Raw genomic sequence first — 21,005 nt, forward strand, 5'->3', positions numbered from 1 at the left:
GCCACCACGCCCATTTTTTGTATTTTTAGTAGAGATGGGCGTTTCGCCATTTTGTCCAGGCTGGTCTCAAACTCCTGAGCTCAAGCAATCCACCTGCTTTGGCCTCCCAAAGTGCTAGGATTACAGGTGTGAGCTAGCGCCTGGCCTATAGTTACATTACTTTAAATGCCTGGGTTAACCAGCTAAGAAGTTTTGTTTTTGTTTTTTTTTTAATTAAAATTTCTTTTTTTTGGCCCCAGTGCTACTACCAAAGCAGTCAGGAAGTTGAAGGTAAGGCAAACAACTGGATTGATTTAGGTATATATGTGTGTTGAAGGTTATTGATGAAATGGTTAAAGTGATTAAAGACCAAAGGTTAAAGTCACGTCAGCCTCAATTAGAGGTTTGGCAGTTGTCATGGAAATAAAGGGGACATCTGTGAAGGTGAGTTATGATGGCATCTGGCTAGATGGGTGAAGAGAGCGAAGAGGTGCCTTGCAGCGAACCATTCAGTCTTTCCCACACATGAGTCAGGAGTAGGCGGTATGAGGACTTCATCGCACCAGCAGGGAGGAGAAAAGCCATCCACCCCATGTCCACCTGATTTGTTGCTCCTGCCCACATCCCTGCCCCTTGAAGGGAGAGAGAGGCAGAGTGGGAAGACATACTCCCTAACGGTGAGGGAAAACACAGAGACTGATTCAAATAGCAGGAAACCCCTTGTAAATGTTTGTGGTGGTTCACATTTTATTGAGGCAGGATCTTGCCATGTTGCTCAGGCTGATCTCAGGCTCTTGGATTCAAGCAACGCTCCTGTCTCAGCTTCCTCAGTAGCTGCATAACTACAGGACTCATTTTATCTTGTTTTAAATAGAGTTCCACTTAAAAACTCGCAATGGAGAAACAGGAAAAGGGATTTTTAAAAGCATATAAACTAGGTTATGTGAATAAATATACCGTGCAGCTCTGGGGCTGGTTGTTGGGGCTGGGACTGCAAAGGTACCATCCTTCTTGTGAAGGATGTGTTTTGTTCTAATTGGGGGACAATTCCAGGTCTTGAATCTGGATGACTAGAACAGGAAGTAGAAAGTGGTTTGAAGCAGCACTAAAAAGTGGGACGTTTTAAACACATTGCATGTAACATATCCCATTGAAGACTTTGCTCTCTTTAATGTCTTACAAGTTTATTCCCATGTTAAAAATAATTTTAAAAGGCCGGGCGCGGTGACTCACGCCTGTAATCCCAGCACTTTGGGAGGCCGAGGCGGGCGGATCACGAGGTCAGGAAATCCAGACCATCCTGGCTAACACGGTGAAACCCCGTCTCTACTAAAAATACAAAACATGGCCGGGCGCCGTGGCTCAAGCCTGTAATCCCAGCACTTTGGGAGGCCGAGACGGACGGATCACGAGGTCAGGAGATCGAGACCATCCTGGCTAACACGGTGAAACCTCGTCTCTACTAAAAATACAAAAAACTAGCCGGGCGAGGTGGCGGGCTCCTGTAGTCCCAGCTACTCGGGAGGCTGAGGCACGAGAATGGCGTGAACCCGGGAGGCGGAGCTTGCAGTGAGCTGAGATCCGGCCACTGCACTCCAGTCCGGGCCACAGAGCGAGACTCCATCTCAAAAAAAAAAAGAAAAAAAAAAAAAATACAAAACATTAGCCGGGCGTGGTGGCGGGCGCCTGTAGTCCCAGCTACTCGGGAGGCTGAGGCAGGAGAATGGCGTGAACCTCGGAGGCGGAGCTTGCAGTGAGCCGAGATCACGCCACTGCACTCCAGCCTGGGCAACAGAGCGAGACTGTCTCAAAAAAAAAAAAAAATTAATTAAAAAAAAAAACTATAGATACTACTGTCAACACTCTGATAATGCAAGGAATCTCAATTTGTTGGGTAGATACTGGAATATCACACTTTCTTAAGTATATTTTATAGTAGTCAAGTATCTTTTTGGGTCTCACTGCAAAGTTTGAGAATGGTGACATGTTATTTTTGAACCCTGCAAAATATTTTCTCAACTCTGTAAATGGGTTTAAATTCCACCTCCCACCACTTGATAAACTTCTTTTTTCCTGCCCCAACAGGGTCTTGCTTTATCACCCAGGCTGGAGTGCAGTGGTGCTATCATAATTCACTGTAATCTTGACCCCTGGGCTCAACCAATCCTCCCATCAACCTCCCAAGCAGCTACAGCTATAGGCACATGCCACCACAACGCAGCTAATTTTCTTATTTTTCAGAGACAGGGTCTATGTTGCCCAGGCTGGTCTTGAACTCGTGGCCTCAAGTGATCCTTCTGTCTCAGCCTCTCAAAGTGCTGGGATTACAGGTGTGAGCCACCATGCCCAGCCTAGCTGACCTTTTAATTTGCCTGTGAAATGAGTACTTACCTCATACTGATGCTGTGAGAAACAAGAATGTAGTAAAGTACTTATTGCAGAGCCTAGTACGTAGTAGTCACTTGGGTAGTTATTATTAATAAACAGCTGTAAGATGAGTCACACTCTAACAGTAAATAAGATTATTTACTGGATTCTCCCACATTCTTCATCCTCCACCTCCTGAGATTAGAACAGGGGAGAAAAACCTGAGACCACAAGAAGTGATCAAGAAACAAAAGACAGTGGCAGTTATCGCTGTAGTTCCTATGACCTGCTTTAAGTCAGCAGTGAGGTATTTGCATTTTGTATTGCATTACTCCCATAAAGTTAAACCTCAATTAACTAGAACCTCTGTTCCAAAATGGTGTTTACAGCCAGGCGTGGTGGCTCATGCCTGTAATCCCAGCACTCTGAGAGGCCAAGGAGGCTGAGGTCAGTTCGAGACCACCCTGGCCAACATAGTGAAGCCCCATCCCTACTAAAAATACAAAAGTTAGCTGGGCATGGTGGTGGGCGCCTGTAATCCCGGCTACTCTGGAGGCTGAGGCTGCAGAATTGCTTGAATCCAGGAGGTGGAGGATGCAGTGAGCTGAGATCACACCACTGCCCTCCAGCACGGCAACAGAGTGAGACTCCATCTCAAAAAACAAACAAAAAATCAAAATGCTGTTTATATTCACTTTTAGAAGAAAAATGCAAATGACAAAAAAGGGTTACATATATATATTTATTTTTAAAAATTCCAGGGGATGTCCCAAAGTTAGTAAACAGTTCTGTTTCTTGTCCTTTCTATGGCTGATGCAGTTTCAATTGTTCAGTTCAACAGAAAGGTCATTTGAAAGGTCTCCACCATCAAGAAACACTAACTCATCTCTGGCATATCATATTTTTTAAGGCAGAAGTATTTTGTATAATGGTTACTACAGAGTGTTTACTGGTTAATTTTTAGTTAACCAGAACCACACATCCCATAGATATTCCATTTAACTGAGGTTTATATCCATAAGAGCATTACCACAGAAAAATTTCCCTTTAGCAATTTCAAGAGACCTCAGCCACCAATATACCTACCTTCTTGACAATATAAAGTGAAATATTGCTTTAGATGAAAAATTTTTATATATTATTTAGAAAAAATTAAATTGATACTTAAAAGAATTTTGATTTTTAATCAGCTTCCACAACGATTTGATATACCTTAAACTCCACTTACATTTTTTATAAGAGAATCACTTTCAAGGGAAAAAATGAATCTTATTGTATTTTTAAAATCTGCTTTATAAAAAAGCATATAAATGTCAATCTGCCAGATATACTTCCTATCCCCAACACAGCTGTAACAGTGACTGATAGGGTCATGACCATGAAGCAAATTTTACTTCCTAGATAGAAATGTGTAGGTGGCAGAAAGTGTATTTTTCAGCAGGAGTGATTCTGTTGGATCTCTTTACAATATCAGAGCAGTTGTTAGAAATGTTAGTATTTTATTTGGTTTCTTGCTGTGCAGGATTTTCACAATGTTGAAGTGATGATGTCTGTTCACCCAGCTGTCATCACCGTCATCGTCTCAGTCTTGGGAACCATCAGCAGTGTCCCCCACACAGAGAGACAGGTATAGTGGTGCAGTTTAGTGACAGAGAATCCAGTCTTAGATCCTGTTTATATCACATTTTTGTGAATTTACACAAAATTCCATTTATAGCTTTAAAACTGTACTACATAACACATTACTACTACAAAATATCCTTCTCTGTAAATGCACTGAAAATTTTATTGGGCATTTTATTAGGCCTTTTTTTTAGCATTATTACAAATGCTAACAACTAGATATTTCAAACCCCCAAATATAAAGTCAGCTTCTTAATTTTCTGAAATTTAGTTAATATGAATTCTGTAGGAATACTGACCCATCTCTTTTCATCCAACCTTCAAAATAGTTAATTAAGCCTATTTGCCCATCTCAACCTTCAAAATAGTTAAAAACAAACCCAAACTAGCTATATATAACAAGAATCTTTCAATTTCCAAACTACTGAAAGACCCTGTCAGCCAATCTATGAAATTATACAAGATGAAACTGAAAAGGCTGTGCTTTTTTTTAAACTACTAAACCCAGTTATTTTCTCCTAAAGTTGTAAGAAAATGGAAAATCTGTTTTTAAATCATGCAAAGATTTAAATAAACATTTTTCTATCTCCTCGAAGAAACTGTTTCTTATCTTACGATTATAAATATTCATAACACTCAAACTACTTTTTTGTGGCCATTTATGTTTTTGACACTAGATTGTATGGTACTATTTTGCCAAGATGTAGTATAATGCTAAATTATGTATAAAATATGATTTCTGGAATTTGTCCATCTTCTATTGAAGTGCCATTATTATTGCCTGGGGAACTAAAAAAGAAAAAAACAGTCTTGCTTGCAGCAGGTGTCTCATGCACTACTTTCTTCAATCCTTTCGTGCCATAGTGGGAATCTGGACCCTAAATGAGAACAAAAGGTTCCTTAGTAATTTTCATTTAATAAGAACTCAGTTTAATGTGGTGTTTTAATTAGATTAATGTTCTATTACATTACACTATCACTCCTATATAGAATTTTATGTCATTTAGAGAAAAATTAAGTTTTTACCAAAAAAACTAATTAATGAATAAAAATACTGAATGTAGAGCCCAGCTATTACAGAATAGTGAAAAGATTTTTTAAAAATTACTTTTATTTTCTGCCAAACATTCAACTGCTTACTGAAATAAAGGGCTACTTCTTAGGAAGACCTATTTCCTTCAGAACAGAGCTGTGGGGAGAAGCACTTCTTTTCGGAAGACAGTGGAATATTTTAGGTACCAGCTTCTTTTCCCCGCTCTTTATAAATGGCTCAGCTGTCAGTGACTCCCAGCTTCTAAAACACACTTTCTGCAACATTCACGAGAAAACCATCTGGAACATCATGCATGATTCTTACTTTGAGTGTTGCACATGCTGTGTAGCACACATTGGGCAGGATCTCTATGGGTTCCTTGAACATGACCCTGAACGTGTTAGCCGTCCCATCACAACTAAAGCCGGTATCATTCTGTCCCAGAGTTTGTTTTTTCTCATATTCAATGATCTGTAATTTTTAAGAGACAAGTTACATTTAAGTTAAACCAAATGAAGCAAACTACAGAAAATAGTATGAAGCCCTTAGGCATCTGTGTGTGTGTGTGTGTGTGTGTGTTAAACAAACTCTCACTCTGTTGCCCGGTCTGGAGTGCAGTTGTGGGATCTTGGCTCACTGAAACCTCCACTTCCCAGGTTGAAGCAATTTTCGTGCCTCAGCCTCCTGAGTAGCTGGGATTACAGGTGTGCACCACCACACCTGGCTAATTTTTTTGTATTTTTAGTAGAGACAGGGTTTCACCATGTTGGCCAGTCTGGTCTCCAACTCCTGGTCTCAAGTGATCTGCCCACCCCAGCCTCCCAAAGTGCTGGAATTACAGTCTTGAGCCACTGCACCCAGCCCTAATTTTTCATTTTTTGTGTGTGGCGATGGGATCATGTTCTGTTGCCCAAACGGTTTCTATTATTTTACTCATAGTATTTATACTTCATCTTTTTTTTTAAATTATATGCTCTAGGGTGCATATGCACAATGTGCAGGTTTGTTACATATGAATACACGTGCCATGTTGGTGTGCTGCACCCATTAACTCATCATTTACATTAGGTATATCTCCTAATGCTATCCCTCCCCCCTCCCCCACCCCACAACAGGCCCTGGGGTGTGATGTTCCCCTTCCTGTGTCCAAGTGTTCTCGCTGTTCAATTCCCACCTATGAGTGAGAACATGCGGTGTTTGGTTTTCTGTTCTTGCCATAGTTTGCTGAGAATGATGGTTTCCAGCTGCATGCATGTCCCTACAAAGGACATGAACTCATCATTTTTTATGGCTGCATAGTATTCCATGTGTATATGTGCCTCTTAATCCAGTCTGTCATTGATGGACATCTGGGTTGGTTCCAAGTCTTTGCTATTGTGAATAGTGCCGCAATAAACATATGTGTGCATGTGTCTTTATAGCAACACGTTTTATAATGCTTTGGGTATATACCCAGTAATGGGATGGCTGGTACACTTCATCATTTTAATGTACCTATAATCCTGATGCCCTCCCTCAGTTTGTACACAAGGAGTCTGGTCTGGTGTCTTCTTTTCTTTTTTTTTTTGAGATGGAGTCTCACTCTGTAGCCCAGGCTGGAAGGCAGTGGCGTGATCTTGGCTCACTGCAATGTCTGCCTCCCAGGTCCCGGTTCAAGCAATTCTCCTGTCTGAGCCTCCCAAGTAGCTGGGATTACAGGCATGCACCACCATGCCCAGCTAATTTTTTTGTATTTTTAGGAGAGACGGGGTTTCACCATGTTGGCCAGGCTGGTCTCAAACTCCTGACCTCGTGAACCACTATCCTTGGCCTCCCAAAGTGCTGGGATTACAGGTGTGAGCCACTGCACCTGGCCGAGTCTGGTGACTTCTGTAATACATAATGTAAGAGTGAGGTTCCACAATCAGCGGCTGACAGTGGGGAACTTGCGCCTTCCTGGACCTGCCGATTATCCAGCTTGCTTAAGTGAGTTCATGGGGTCTACTGAATAGGATCTTAACAATACGTTAAAAAGGTATATAAAGTACAATGGGGAGTGATTGTGAAAATCTTTTATATCCTTCAGAGGTTTGCTAACGTCTTTCTGTACTTAAAAAACATGGAAACAAAATTTTCTAACCTATTAAAAAATCTTTCAAATAATTTCAGTGAGTTTAAAATTTATTTATTAAAATATTAATATAACTTTCTGGCTGGGCACAGTGGCTCACACCTGTAATCCCAGCACTTTGGGAAGCCTAGGTGGGCAGACACCTGAGGTCAGGGCTTCGAGACCAGCCTTGCCAACATGGTGAAAACCCGTCTGTACTAAAACTACAAAAATCAGCTGGGTATGGTGGCGTGTGACTGTAATTCCAGCTACTTGGGAGGCTGAGGCACAGTAATCGCTTGAACTTGGGAGACAGGTTGCAGTGTGCAGAGATCGTGCCACTGCATTCCAGCCTGGGTGATAGAGAGACTCTGTTTAAAAAAAAAAAAATAGCCTTCTAATTGGTTTATAAGCACAACAAACTGACATGAATGATGTAAATTTAGCAGCTGAATTTCACAATAAACCTTAGTGTACAGCATTAGAAAATAAGTAGAATGATTCTGTTGGCACAGCCAATAACGCAATTCTTCCTTTTGGAGGATGGTATCTTCTTTCTGAGGTAGTATGGTATCTTTTTTGACTGTCATCAAGCCAGATGTTTGAACTGTTGTATCACAAAATATAAAACCAGTATTTTGAAAACTAACAATGCACTTTGATCACAAAGTTAACCAAAGTTTTTATTATTAAAGATAATATATTAATAACATTTTAGAGATGGTGGGTTCTTGTTGATAAACAAAAATGTGAAACATTTGTCTACTTTCTCATATTTTTCATGTTTCAATTTATACATAAAATATACATACAGTATTGCATATATATAAGTTGGTAAGTAAAAATACAATATGGATGTGTTTTCAAAAATAATTTTACTAATCGGGGTATGCAGTCAAAAGTGTAAAGAACACTGGTTTATTAATAAGGAAAGGAAGGAGACAGGTATTTTAACTTTCCTCCAGATCAGGAAGTAGCGCCCTATCTGAAAGAACTGAGGTGGAGAAAGCCTAAAGAATGAAGCAGGGGCCTAATGCCTGTAATCCCAATGCTTTGGGAGGCCAAGGCAGGAAGATCACTTGGGCCCTGGAGTTCAAGACCACCCTGGGCAATATGGCGAGACAAACAAACAAACAAAAAAACAAAGAAAAATTAGTTGGGCGAGGTGGCACATGCCTGTGGTCCTAGCTACTTGGGAGGCTGAGGTGGGAGGATTTCTTGAGCCTGGGTGATTGAGGCTACAGTGAGCTATGATCGCACCACTGCTCTTCAGCCTGGGCGACAAAGTGAGACCCTGTCTCAAAAAAAAGTAACCAAGAATAAAGTAGGGTCTGCTCAGCCCCTCAGAAAGTCACAGGATGCTCATACCAGTTACAAGAAATTTAGTTTCAGTCCTAGAGTTGAAAGAGCCATGAAAAAGGCAGGAGGGTGTTTTAAGACTGCAGAGCAGGAAGTACTAATGGAAGGGATTCCTGGACAAAGAAGACCTTCTTATATGCTAATGCTTTTGTGAAGGACCCCAATTTTCTGCAACCAGACTTTTTAGATCAATTCTAAAACAGAACTCTCTATGCTTACAATGCTACTGAGAGGCCTTCCGATTCCTTTGACAATTATATTGAAATTTGGATTCTGTCAAAACAATATCTTATTGTAAAGTTACCTATTTGTTTTATTTTAAGATGATATATGGTGGGGGAGGAAACTGTACCTGTATATTCACTTGATAATCTGTAGGGCCATGAATAGATCCATATAAGCCAAATCCAACTATAGAGATCCTTCTATTAACTGTGAACCTGAGAGAAAGAAGCCAAAAATAAAATAACATAATTAATCCCATGTGTTCATATTCTGAAGGGTTATAAATTTTTTTAAGTGTAACCTGGAGGAAAACAAATTAGATATCCTTGGAAATGTCATGTTTGCTTACCAAAAGCTTTCTAGAGTAGATTTGAACTTAACAGGGACCTAAAAATTGGTTTTGTAAAAGAATTTAACCTAAATATCCACTTTTGTTGTAATGACAATTTTAGTGCTATAGAGTCCAAATATTTGTACATCTTTTTCATGAACGCAGACATATCAGCCATTAGGACTGAAGCCCAGCATCTCAAACTATAACAATTATCAGTTCAATAAATACTTACTAAGGGCCTATCATATTTAGGTACTAGGCCTGGCACTGCAGAAGTAATGGTCAACAAGACAGTTTCTACCTGCAATGTGCTTACAGTCTAATGGAGGACACTGATAATACAAGAAACGAATAAATAAATAATTACAAATTGTAACAAGAGCTGTGAAGGGAGCAGGCTACTCTAATAGAATACTGGTGGCAAAAGGCTGGGACAGGACTCGAATGCAGTTTACTAACTAGAATAATTAGCAAGTCCAGTTTGGTCATAATAGTTAAGAAATACTGACCCATCTTACTCCATTTTGTGAATGTATAAAAACTGATATTAAATACATATGGAACTGAGGCCCGGTGTGGTGGCTCACACTGCAATCCTGGCACTTTGGGAGACTGAGGCAGGTGGATTACCTGAGGTCAGCAGTTTGAGACCAGCCTGGCCAACATGGCAAAACCCCATCTCCACTAAAAATATAACAATTAGCCGGGCGTGGTAGCAGGCACCTGTAATCCCAGCTACTTGAGAGGCTGAGGCAGGAGAATCATTTGGACGTGGGAGATGGAAGTTGCAGGCGACCCTGCAGTCCATCCTGGGTGACACAGCGAGACTCCTTCTCAAATAATAATAATAATAATAATAAGGAACTAAAAGCCTGTAAAATCTGACATAATTATAATGTCTTACATTACAAAATAACATTGAGTAATTCTCAACATCTTCAGCAACAACCTCAATTATTAGTAATACTACTAGCACATCAATACCACTTCATGAGTACTTCCTAGTGTGCCAGGCACTGAACTTCAGTTCTTTACAGAATTATTTCCTTCAGTCATCATAACAGCCCTATAAGCTAGATAACAGTACTATTTTAAACATCTGGTACAGTAAGATCACCTTAAACATTTACAAACATGTAATTTTTTTTAAAGAGATGGAGTCTTGCTCTATTGCTGAGGCTGGAGTACAGTGGTACAATCATGGCTCACCACAGGCTTGAACTCCTGGGCTCAAGTGATCCCTCCACCTCAGCCTCCCAAGTAGCTGGGCTGCAGACACACACCACCATTCCTGGCTAGTTAAATTTTTATTTTTATTTTTATTTTTTTTAACAGATGGAGTCTCATTAAGTTGCCCAGGCTGGTCTAGAACTGGTCTCAGATGATCTTCCCAACTCATTGTCCTGAGTTGCTGGGATTATATGCATGAGCTACCCACTCCTGGCTCTAATATATGTTATTTATAATTTTTATTATAAAAAAGCAGACCAGGCACAGTGCCTCATGCCTGTAATCCCAGCACTTTGGGAGGTCGAGGCAGGTGGGTCACCTGAGATCAGGAGTTCAAGACCAGCCCAGCCAACATGGTGCAGCCTCATCTCTACTAAAAATACAAAATTAGCCAGGCGTGGTGGCACACGCCTGTAATCCCAGCTACTCGGGAGGCTGAAGCAGGAGAATTGCTTAGAACCCAGGAGGCGGAGGTTGCAGTGAGCCGAGATGGTGCCAGCCTGGGCGACGAAGCAAGACTCCGTCTCAAAAAAAAAAAAAAAAAAATAGGCCAGGCACAGTGGCTCATGCCTGTAATCCCAGCACTTTGGGAGGCTAATGGGGATGGATCATGAGGTCAGGGACTCAAGACCATTCTGGCCAACATGGTGAAACCCTGTCTCTACTAAAAATAGAAAAATTAACTGAGTGTGGTGGTGTGTGCCGTAGTCCCAGCTACTCAAGAGGCTGAAGCAGGAGAATCGCTTGAACCTGGAGGCAGGGGCTGCAGTGAGCCAAGATCGCGCCACTGCACTCCAGCCTGGGCAACTCAGTCTCCCTGTCGTGGGGTGGGGGGAAGGGGGAGGGATAGCATTAGGATGCCTAATGTAAATGACGAGTTAATGGGTGCAGCACACCAACATGGCACATGTATACATATGTAACAAACCTGCACATTGTGCACATGTACCCTAGAACTTAAAGTATTAAAAATAAATAATAAACAAATAATAATATATCCTGCTTAAAAAAACAGAAAATGCAGCTAAATAAGAGGAAAATTTAAAAGTATCCATAAATCCAGAGATAGCCCTTGCAAACCCTTTACATTTTTTAATCCTTTATATTTTTCAGTTATTCTGTGAACATATATGTAATTTTAAAAATCGTATCAGAATATATATATTTGTAACCTCTTTTTCATGTAAAATGATAAAAAAAATACTACCAATTCACTGTATTTAACTAATGCCTTGTTGGATAATCTAGGTTACTTGCAGTTTTTATTATATAATAATGGCATGATGAACAATCTTACAGCTAAATCATTTTATGAAGCCTTAATTATTTTCCTTGGAATAAGTTCTTAGAAGTAGAATTGCTGATGAAAATAAAAGGCACATTCTTTAAAAAAATTTATTTTTATTTCTTTCTTTACACAGGGTCTTGCTCTGCCACTCAAACAGGAGAGCAGTGGTGCAATCACGGCTCACTGCAGCTTCAACCTCTTGGGCTCAGGCGACCCTCCTGCCTCAGCCTCCTGAATATCTGGGACCACAGGTGCATGCCACTACCTGCAGCTAACTTTTAAAAAATTATTATTTGTAGAGGCAGGATCTCACTATGTTGCCAAGGCTGATCTTGAACTCCTGGGCTCAAGCGATCCTCCTGCCTTGGCCTCCCAAAGTGTTTTGATTACAGGTGTGAGCCGCCACACCCAGTCAAAAGACAGAGTCTTAAGGCTAAATTAGGTAAACACTGTCAAGTTGCTTTCTGGAAAGATAACATTTTATACCCCATAAGGTATAAGGATCATTTTACTCTCAGTCTTATCAACCAGGAGTATTTTTCATTTCCTTTTGCCTTTGAGAAAATGATAGTGACAAATTCCATTTATATTTTGATTATTATTGTTACTATTTGACACAGGATCTCACTTTGTCACCCAGTCTGGAGTGCGATGGCACGATCTCCGCTCATTGCAGCCTCAACCTCCCAGGTTCAAGCAATCATCCCACCTCAGCCCCCTAAGTAGCTGGGACTACAGGTACACGCTACCATGCTCAGCTAATTTTTATATTTTTTTGTAGAGATGGGGTTTCGCCATGTTGCCCAGGCTGGTCTGGAACTCCTGAGGTCAACAGATCCACCCGCCTCAGCCTCCCAAGGTGCGTCGATTAGAGGTGTGAGTCACCACGCCCAGACTATTTATTTGATTATTAATGAGATAAAACATTTGCTCATATGCTTACTGCCCACTGGATTTTCTGTCTAATGAAATACTGAACTCATGTTCTTTTCTCATTTTTCTCTACAGATGAGTTTGTCTTTTTAATGTAGATTCAAAAGATCATGTTATATATAGATGATATTTATGCTTTGTTGGTAATATCCACTATAAGTTTCCCATTTGTCACATATCTTTTAACTTCATGGTGATTTTGTACTTAAAATTTTTGGATTATCTGTTTTCAAAATTATGATATATGCCAAGCTTAGAGAGGTCTACCTCATCCTCATAGTACATAAACATTTACCTGTTTCAGCACTTTCATGGTTTCAGTTTTAATGTTAAAATTTTAATTTACATGAATACGGGTATACGGGATCAGTAAGGATCTAACTTAATTTTCCCAGTGATTAATCTTTCTCTCACCTTTATCATATTCTTTTTTGTTTTTGAGACAGGGTCTTGCTCTGTTGCCCGGGCTGGAGTGCAGTGGTGAGATCACAGCTCAGTGCAGCCTCAACCTCCCAGGCTTAAGCGATCCTCCTTCCTCAGCCTCTTAAGTAGCTGCAATTACAGGTGCATGCACCATGCCTAATTTTTAAATTTTTTTGTAGAGATGGAGTTTCACCATGTTGCGCAGGCTGTTCTCAAACTCCTGGGCTCAAAAGTGAGTTCAGCCTTCCAAAGTGCTGGGATTACAGGCGTGAGCCAGTACACCTGGCCATATCATTTTCTAAATGTTCGTTTATGTTAGGTTAGTTTCTGACATCTATAGTCTGCTCCATACAACACTAATTTCCTATAACTTTACAATACTTTGTCTTGTCATCTGTATTACTCTTATTAAAAGAGAAACATGTACTCTTCCAAATTAACTGCTAAGAATTTTGCCAGCCGGGTGCGGTTGCTCACACCTGTAATCCCAGTACTTGGAGAGGCTGAGGCAGCCAGATCACCTGATATCAGGAGTTCATGACCAGCCTGACCAACATGGTGAAACCTTGTCTCTATTAAAAATACAAAAATTAGACAGGCATGGTGGCAGGCGCCTATAATCCCAGCTACTCAGGAGGCTGAGGCAGGGAGAATCACTTGAACTCGGGAGGCGGAGGTTGCAGTGAGCCCAGATCTCACCATTGCACTCCAGCCTGGGCAACAAAACAAGACTCTGTCACAGAAAAAAAAAAGAATTTTGCCAAGCCACTCTCCACTACCTAAAATAGTATGTAACTTCTGAAAGAAATTCTCTAACATACATAGGTTAACTTGGAAGACACTGTCCTTATTAAAGTCTGATTCTATTCAAACTTTTCCAGTTCTTCATAAAGCTAATGTACTTTATATTTCTTACTGGGTTTAATCCTACTATTTAATATTATGTTACTGTTATGAATGGGATTATTCACAATACTATAGTAACATTCTATATATATAGTGATATATAAAATCACTGTAATACAGTAACATACTGTAATAGTAACATACTCAAAATATTATTTACTGATATTTACTCAATTGTAACTAAATTCTTTTATATAATAATTTTTTGTGGTAAAATATGTACCATTTTAACCATTTTTAAGTGTACAGCTCAATGACACTAAATACATTCATATCATTGTACAACTGTCCCCATTATTCATCTCTGTAACTGAATTTTGATGACATACAGGAACACCAATGGTTTTTAAATATGCTTTGTATAAGTGACCACTATTCTCTTTTGTTGGTTCTAGTAGTTTTTTGGCTTGACACTAAGGTTATCTAGGTGGACCAGTTGTTCTCAAGAGCAGTTCCACCCTCAAGGAGGCATACTCGATTTCATAAAGGTTTAGGGGCACTACTGGCAAGGAGCCAGGGAAACTAGATTTCCTGAAATGCATAGAACAGTCTCCCATAACTCAATCAACTTTTAGGTGTCTTGCCAGAATTCATGTAGGTAAAAAATCTGTTTATAACTACAAGCCTTGAACCTCATTCCATTTTGTTTATAAACCAGATTTTTTAGTGCATTTTTTTGTTTTTGAGACGGAGTTTCACTCTTGTTGCCCAGGCTGGAGTGCAATGGCGCAATCTTAGCTAACCGCAACCTCCACCACCCAGGTTCAAGCGATTCTCCTGCCTCAGCCTCCCGAGTAGCTGGGATTACAGGCATGCGCCACCACGCCTGTCTAATTTTGTATTTTTAGTAGAGACAGGGTTTCTCCATGTTGGTCAGGCTGGTCTCGAACTCCCGACCTCAGGTGATCTACCTGCCTTGGCCTCCCAAAGTGCTGGGATTACAGGCGTGAGCCACCGTGCCCAGTCTTCTAGTGCAATTTTAATATTCAGACTTTTACAAGAGGCGACTACCACATAAACAGAAGCAATATACAGTAAATTCTCATTATCTGCATAAGTTATATTTCTTAATATACAGAATTAGCAAATACTAAACCACTGCTCCCAGGGGAAATATGCACGTGTGTGTGTGTGTGTGTATCTATACAGATACATACATATACACACCTCACATAGATTATAATCTTAAATCCTAAAAACAACTCATCCAGGCAGGCGTGGTGGCTCATACCTGTAACCCCAGCACTTTGGGAGGCTGATGCTGGTGGATCACCTAAGGTCAGGAGTTCGAGACAAGCCTGGCCAACATGGTGAAACCCTGTCTCTACTAAAAATACAAAAGTAGCCATGTGTGGTGGCACATGCCTGTAATCCCAGCTACTTGGGAGCCTGAGGCAGGAGAATCACTTGAACCTGGAGGTGCAGTGAGCTGAGATCGCTCCAGCCTGGACAACAAGAGTGAAACTCCATCTCAAAACAAACCAGTAAACACCTCGTCCTAGTATATTCTATTTTCTTTATTCCATAAAAGAGAAAACAGAATTTGGAAGTGTTAAGTGACTTGTCTGAGGCTGCCCCACTAAGAGGTGCCAGAGCTGGGATTCAAGCCCCATTCAACCTGCCCAAGAACCAGAGTTTCCTGCACTCCACTGCACTGTCCCTCCCAGTCTCCACCTCTGTAGGAGAGCTGAAACAGGAAACTAGAGCCTTGCCTTGTTCAGCCGCAGCTGGAAACATGCTGGTCTGGCAACTAAAGCCTTTGCTGAAAATGACTAAGAAAGTGCCCAGAGTATTGACTTTACAGGTTACAGATAAATTTCAGCCAGTAGGCAGGTTCAGAAATAGACACCATGAGTAGGATCAACTATATATATATACTGTTTTACTTGGAACCTTTAAAGAAAACGTAAGTGGCAGCAATGCTGCTCTTGGTATTTAAGACATAACACACGGGTACTGTGCAGCTGAAACTGTCTCATCATGGTGATACATACATGTACAGCAACTGACTACTTCAGTTTGCCTTCTAGTGTTGTCCTGCCCAAAGTCTATGTATTGAACTACATATTTTACTATGTTACATTTATTTCCCCTTTATATTATAACTAGATCACTCATCAGTTATAAAATGTATAAAGCATATTATCTATGAATTTTATTTCAGGTTAGTAAAGTGGGAATTACAAAATATTTATTAAAAAAAGAGAGAACTGGGTTTGATAGAGTTGTGAACTACTAATGTACATAATGCCATCAGCAAATAATCAATCAGAATTATAATAACACTGCTGAAAACAGCAAGGACAGTAGGCATCTCTGTCTTGAGGTTTCAATAGTTTATCATGGCAAACAAGTATTCTTCTAGGCCTAATCTAGTAAGAATTATATCTAGAATGAAGGTGAAATTTTATCAAAAACCTTTCTGACATCGACTGAAATCAAATTGTTTTTCTTCTTTGATCTGTTGTGAGAATTATACTATACATTTCCTAACACTGAGCCATTCTTTCAATCTCCAAATAAACTCTGTTTGGGTCATACAGTGTTATTCTCCTAAGGTACAGATTCATTATCCTAATGTTTTACACAAACTTTCTTCTTTATATTGAGATTGATCTAGATTTTTTTTTGTCTTGTCTGATTCCTATATAAGGGTTATGCTTCCTTCAATAATTAACCAAGTAGTATTTTATTCTTTTAATGCTCAAGGAAACTAACTGCTCCTTGAGGATTTGACAAAACTCACCTGTAAAAATCACCTTGTGAAGGGACAGTTCTTTGATAACTTTTAATTCCTTCCATGGTAATTGGTCTATTCAGGCTTTCTTCTTCAGTCAATTTTGATAATTTATATTTGCCTATAAAATGATCCATTCCATCAACATGTTCAATTTATTAGCACAGAATAAACCCAGAATTAAAATAAAAATGTCAGCATATAATTATATTCCCGTTTTTACTTCTAAATGTGAATGTTTATTACCTTTGCCAGAGGTTTATTTATTTTATTGGTCTTTTAAAGGAACCAGCTTATGGATTTATCAATTCTACTATTTCTAATTCATTAATTTTTGCATTTATCTATTTACTTTCTCTTTTCTTATAGTTCTTTTGCTATTTGTTTTCTAGCTACTTGGCCTGAATGATTAAATCATTTATTTCTACTCTATTTACTATAAGTAGTTAATTATTATTTTTTATTTGTGTGCAGCTTTGGCCTCATCCCATAAGTTTTTACATATAGTTATTGTGAATTATTATTCAATAGCCTACAAGTACATTTTTAATTTCCATGTTAACTCAAGATTTACAATAGTCCCCCATCCAACCAGATCTCTTTTTTAACCAACTTGTTAATTGTGAAAACCGGCACTGATTCTATTTTGACACTTGACCTAAAGAAACACAATACAGCAAAGACAATTTCTTCAACAGGATTATATGCATGCATTTTTCAAAATTCTTGATTTTTTTCTCAAAGCTTTTATAAATGTATACTGAGATATTTTCCCTGCAACATCCATGCAAAGAAAAAACTCACACTAAACATAGTAAGGTTGCATTTATTAATTGTAGCCCTAAGTCTGTAAAAATAATGTTTGATCAATTAAGGTCTAGAGCTCAGCTCACTGGGCAGTGGTGATCCAAACAAAAATCACGTAACAGCCAGATGTGGTGGCTCACCCCTGTAATCCCAGCACTTTGGAAGGCTGAGGCAGGTGAATCACTTGAGGTCAGTAGGTCAAGGCCAGCCTGGACAACATGGTGAAACCCTGTCTCTACTAAAAATACAAAAATATTAGCTGGGCATGGTGGTGCATGCCTTACAGGTTACTTGGGAGACTGAGGTGGGAGGATCGCTTGAACCCAGGAGGCAAAGGTTACAGTGAGAGAGATCGCGCCACTGCACTCCAGCCTGAATGACAGAGCGACTCCATTTCGGGGGGGAAAAAAAAATCACGTAACAGAAGGTCCAACCCAATCCTTTCTTACTCTATTTTTTTCTTAAGAAGTCACCCTCACTCATAAATCAGTGAGGAGGGCAGGATGCCTCAGTGACTTCTTGACTCCTGTATTACCTTAACTTAAAAGTGTATTTAAAAAAGTATAAAATGAAATGTTGGTTAATTATCTCCCATAATACATAAAAAAGGCCAAATGGTAACTGCTACCTCCACTCTACCCCCGTATCCCCAATATAACAGATACCTGATTCGATCACTCGTCCCACTGTAACCCCAGCGGCTTTCTACTTGCTGGAATCTATTGATGCAGCATTCCTTTCCTCTGAGGCAGCACCTTGGTCGGTCAATGTATTCAACTCGGGGTTTAGGGTTGACAGTAAAATGAAGAAAGAGGTTTACCACTTCACGATCTGACAAAATTCCAGATTGAGCAGGACCTGTGGAAATAAAAACATAAACCTAAAAAAAGCAATTTGATTTCAATTCTTAACTTTGGAATACTCCACTTAAAGTAAATTCCAATCTAGAGAATGTAACATAAAAATAGGGAAAAAAAACCTTAGCATATATAATCTTTGCATATATTTTAAAGTTTTGATAAATCCATTTGAGGTTAAACACATTAATTAAAATGTTAAAAGCATTAATTAGTCAAAACTTAGATCCAGGAATAAATGTTGTTCCTTATGGATGCCAGGAATCCTCCTTTCTCACCTTATATAAAAATCAACTCGAGATGAATCAAAGACTTAAATCTAAGAAACCATAAAAATTCTAGAAGACAGCATCTAGAAAACTCTTCAAGACATTGGCTTAGGTAAATAATTCATGACTAAGAACCCAAAAGCAAATGCAACAAAAACAAAAATAAATGAATGGAACCTAATTAAACTAAAAAGCTTTTGCACAGCAGAAGAAACAATCAGCAGAGCAAACACACAACCCACGGAGTGGGAGAAAATATTTGCAAACTATGCATCCAACAAGGGACTAATACCCAGAATCTACAACTCAAAACAAATCAGCAAGCAAAAAAAAACAAATAATCCCAGGACAAAGTGTGCAAAGGACAGGAAGAGACAATTCTCAAAAGAACATATACAAGTGGCCAACAAACATATGAAAAAATGCTCACACGCATCACTAATTATCATGGAAAGGCAAATTAAAACCGCAATAAGGTATCACCTTACTCCTGCAAGAATGGCCATAATTAGAAGAAGAAAAAAAAAGATGCTGGCGTGGATGTGGTGAAAAGGGAACTCTTTTACACTGCTGGTGGTAATGTAAACTAGTACAATCACTAAGGAAAACAGTATGGAGATTCCTTAAAGAACTAAAAAGGGCCAGGCATGGTGGCTCATGCCTGTAATCCCAGCACTTTGGGAGGCTGAGGTGGGCAGATCACGAGGTCAGGAGTTTGAAACCAGCCTGACCAACATGGTGAAACCCCATCTGTAAAAAAAATACAAAAATTAGCTGGGTGCAGTGATGTGCACCTGTAGTCCCAGCTACTCGGGAGGCTGAGGCAGGAGAATCGCTTGAACCTGGAGGCGGAAGTTGCAGTGAGCCACGATCGCACCACTGCACTCCAGCCTGGGCAACAGAGGAGACTCTGTCTCAAAAAAAAAAAAAGAACTAAAATTAGAACTACCATTTGATCCAGCAATTCCACTACTGGATATCTACCCAAAGGAAAGTAAGTCATTACATGAAAAAGATACTTGCACATACATGTTTATAGCAGCACTACTGGCAACTGCAAAAATATGGAGCCAAGCTAAATGCCCATCAACCAATGACTGGATGAAGAAAATGTGGTATGTATACATCACAGAATACTACTCAGCCATAAAACAGAACGAAACAAAGGCCTTTGCAGCAACTTGGATGCACTTGGAGGCCATTATTCTAAGTGAAGTAACTCAGGAATGGAAAACCAAATATCATATGGTCTTACTTATAAGTGGGAGCTAAGAAGCTATGAGGAGGCAAAGGCGTAAGAATGATACAATGAACTTTGGGGACTTGGGGGAAATGGTGGAAGGCAGGTGAGTGATAAAAGCCTACATGTTGGGTACCATTCCTAATCATGGTGAAACCCCGTCTCTACTAACAATACAAAACTTAGCCGAGCATGGTGGTGGGTGCCTGTAATCCTAGCTACTCGGGAGGCTGAGGCAGGAGAATCACTTGAACTGGCAGGTGGAGGTTGCACTGAGATAAAATTGTGCCACTGCACTCTAGGATGGGTGGTGACAGAGTCTTACTCTGTCTCCAAAAAAAAAAAGAAAAAAAAAAAAAAAACAATAGAATAGCATTCAAATGAAAGATGGAGCTTTCTACCCAGAAAAATATCCTTCAAAAATGAAGGCAAGCTGGGCTCAGCGGTGTACCCCTCTAGTCTCAGCTACTCAGGAGGCTGGGGTGGGAGGATTGTTTGAGGCCAGAATTTTGAGGCTGTGAATAGCCACTGAACTCCAGTGAGGGCAACATAGCAGGGCCTCATCTCTTTAAAAAAAAAAAGGTAAGATAAAGCTGTTTTTAGACAAAAGACAAAAAAGAGTTGAGAGAATCTGGTTAGTATCCTGCCTGTTCTAAAAGAAATACTGAAGGGAATTTTTCAAGCTAACAGAAATGTTTCCAGATAGAAGCACACATCTGGTCATACAGAAAAAAATGAAGATAACTGGCAGGCAAATATACAGGCAAATCAAAATGATTATTGACTTTAATGTTTTGTGGGCTTTATAACATACGAAAAATTAAAATACATGAAATAGTAGCACCAAAGGCTAGAGAAGGTTAAATATAGCAAAAGTATCAATAATGCCTTTATTATAGTGTAGACAATTTTAATTAAAATTTTTTAATTTAATTTATTTATTTAGAGACAGGGTCTCACTGTCACCCAGGTATGGAGAGCAGTGGTGTGATCATGGCTAACTGCAGCCTTGAACTCCTGGGCTCAAGTGATCCCCAGCTCAGTCCCCCAGGTAGCTGCGACTACAGGTGTGTGCCACCACTCCAGGCAAATTTTTAAATTTTTTTTTGTAAAGACAGGGTTTCCCCATTTTGCCAAGGCTGGCCTTGAACTCGACTCAAACAATCCACCCGCCTCAGCCTCCCAAAGTGCTGGGACTAAAGGCATGAGCCACTGTGCCCCACCTAAACATTTTAATTTTTAGATTTAATTTAAAAATCAGTAAGAATATATCCTTGTAATAACAAGGGCAACCCACTAAAATAAT

At 39.7% G+C, this 21,005-nt stretch overlaps 1 protein-coding gene across 2 annotated transcripts in view; it reads right to left on the reverse strand.

Moving 5' to 3' along the window:
* Positions 1-3,075: 3,075 nt before the first annotated feature.
* BTBD1 (BTB domain containing 1) overlaps positions 3,076-21,005 on the reverse strand; it is a 55,780-nt gene continuing 37,850 nt past the window's right edge. Inside the window, exons 5-8 of one of the 2 annotated variants that reach the window (XM_033189153.1) lie at positions 17,999-18,191; positions 8,803-8,890; positions 5,327-5,473; positions 3,076-4,847 (exon numbers count right to left, since the gene is read on the reverse strand). In XM_033189153.1, coding sequence (XP_033045044.1) covers positions 4,689-4,847; positions 5,327-5,473; positions 8,803-8,890; positions 17,999-18,191 — 587 coding nt within the window. In that variant the 3' untranslated portion in view covers positions 3,076-4,688. Of the gene's footprint in view, positions 4,848-5,326; positions 5,474-8,802; positions 8,891-17,998; positions 18,192-21,005 lie in introns of those variants that run through there. The other variant, XM_033189154.1, reaches the window with a different exon arrangement.

This window comes from Trachypithecus francoisi, unplaced genomic scaffold (assembly GCF_009764315.1).
Source record: "Trachypithecus francoisi isolate TF-2019V2 unplaced genomic scaffold, Tfra_2.0 Lachesis_group3, whole genome shotgun sequence".
Lineage (NCBI taxonomy): Eukaryota > Metazoa > Chordata > Mammalia > Primates > Cercopithecidae > Trachypithecus > Trachypithecus francoisi.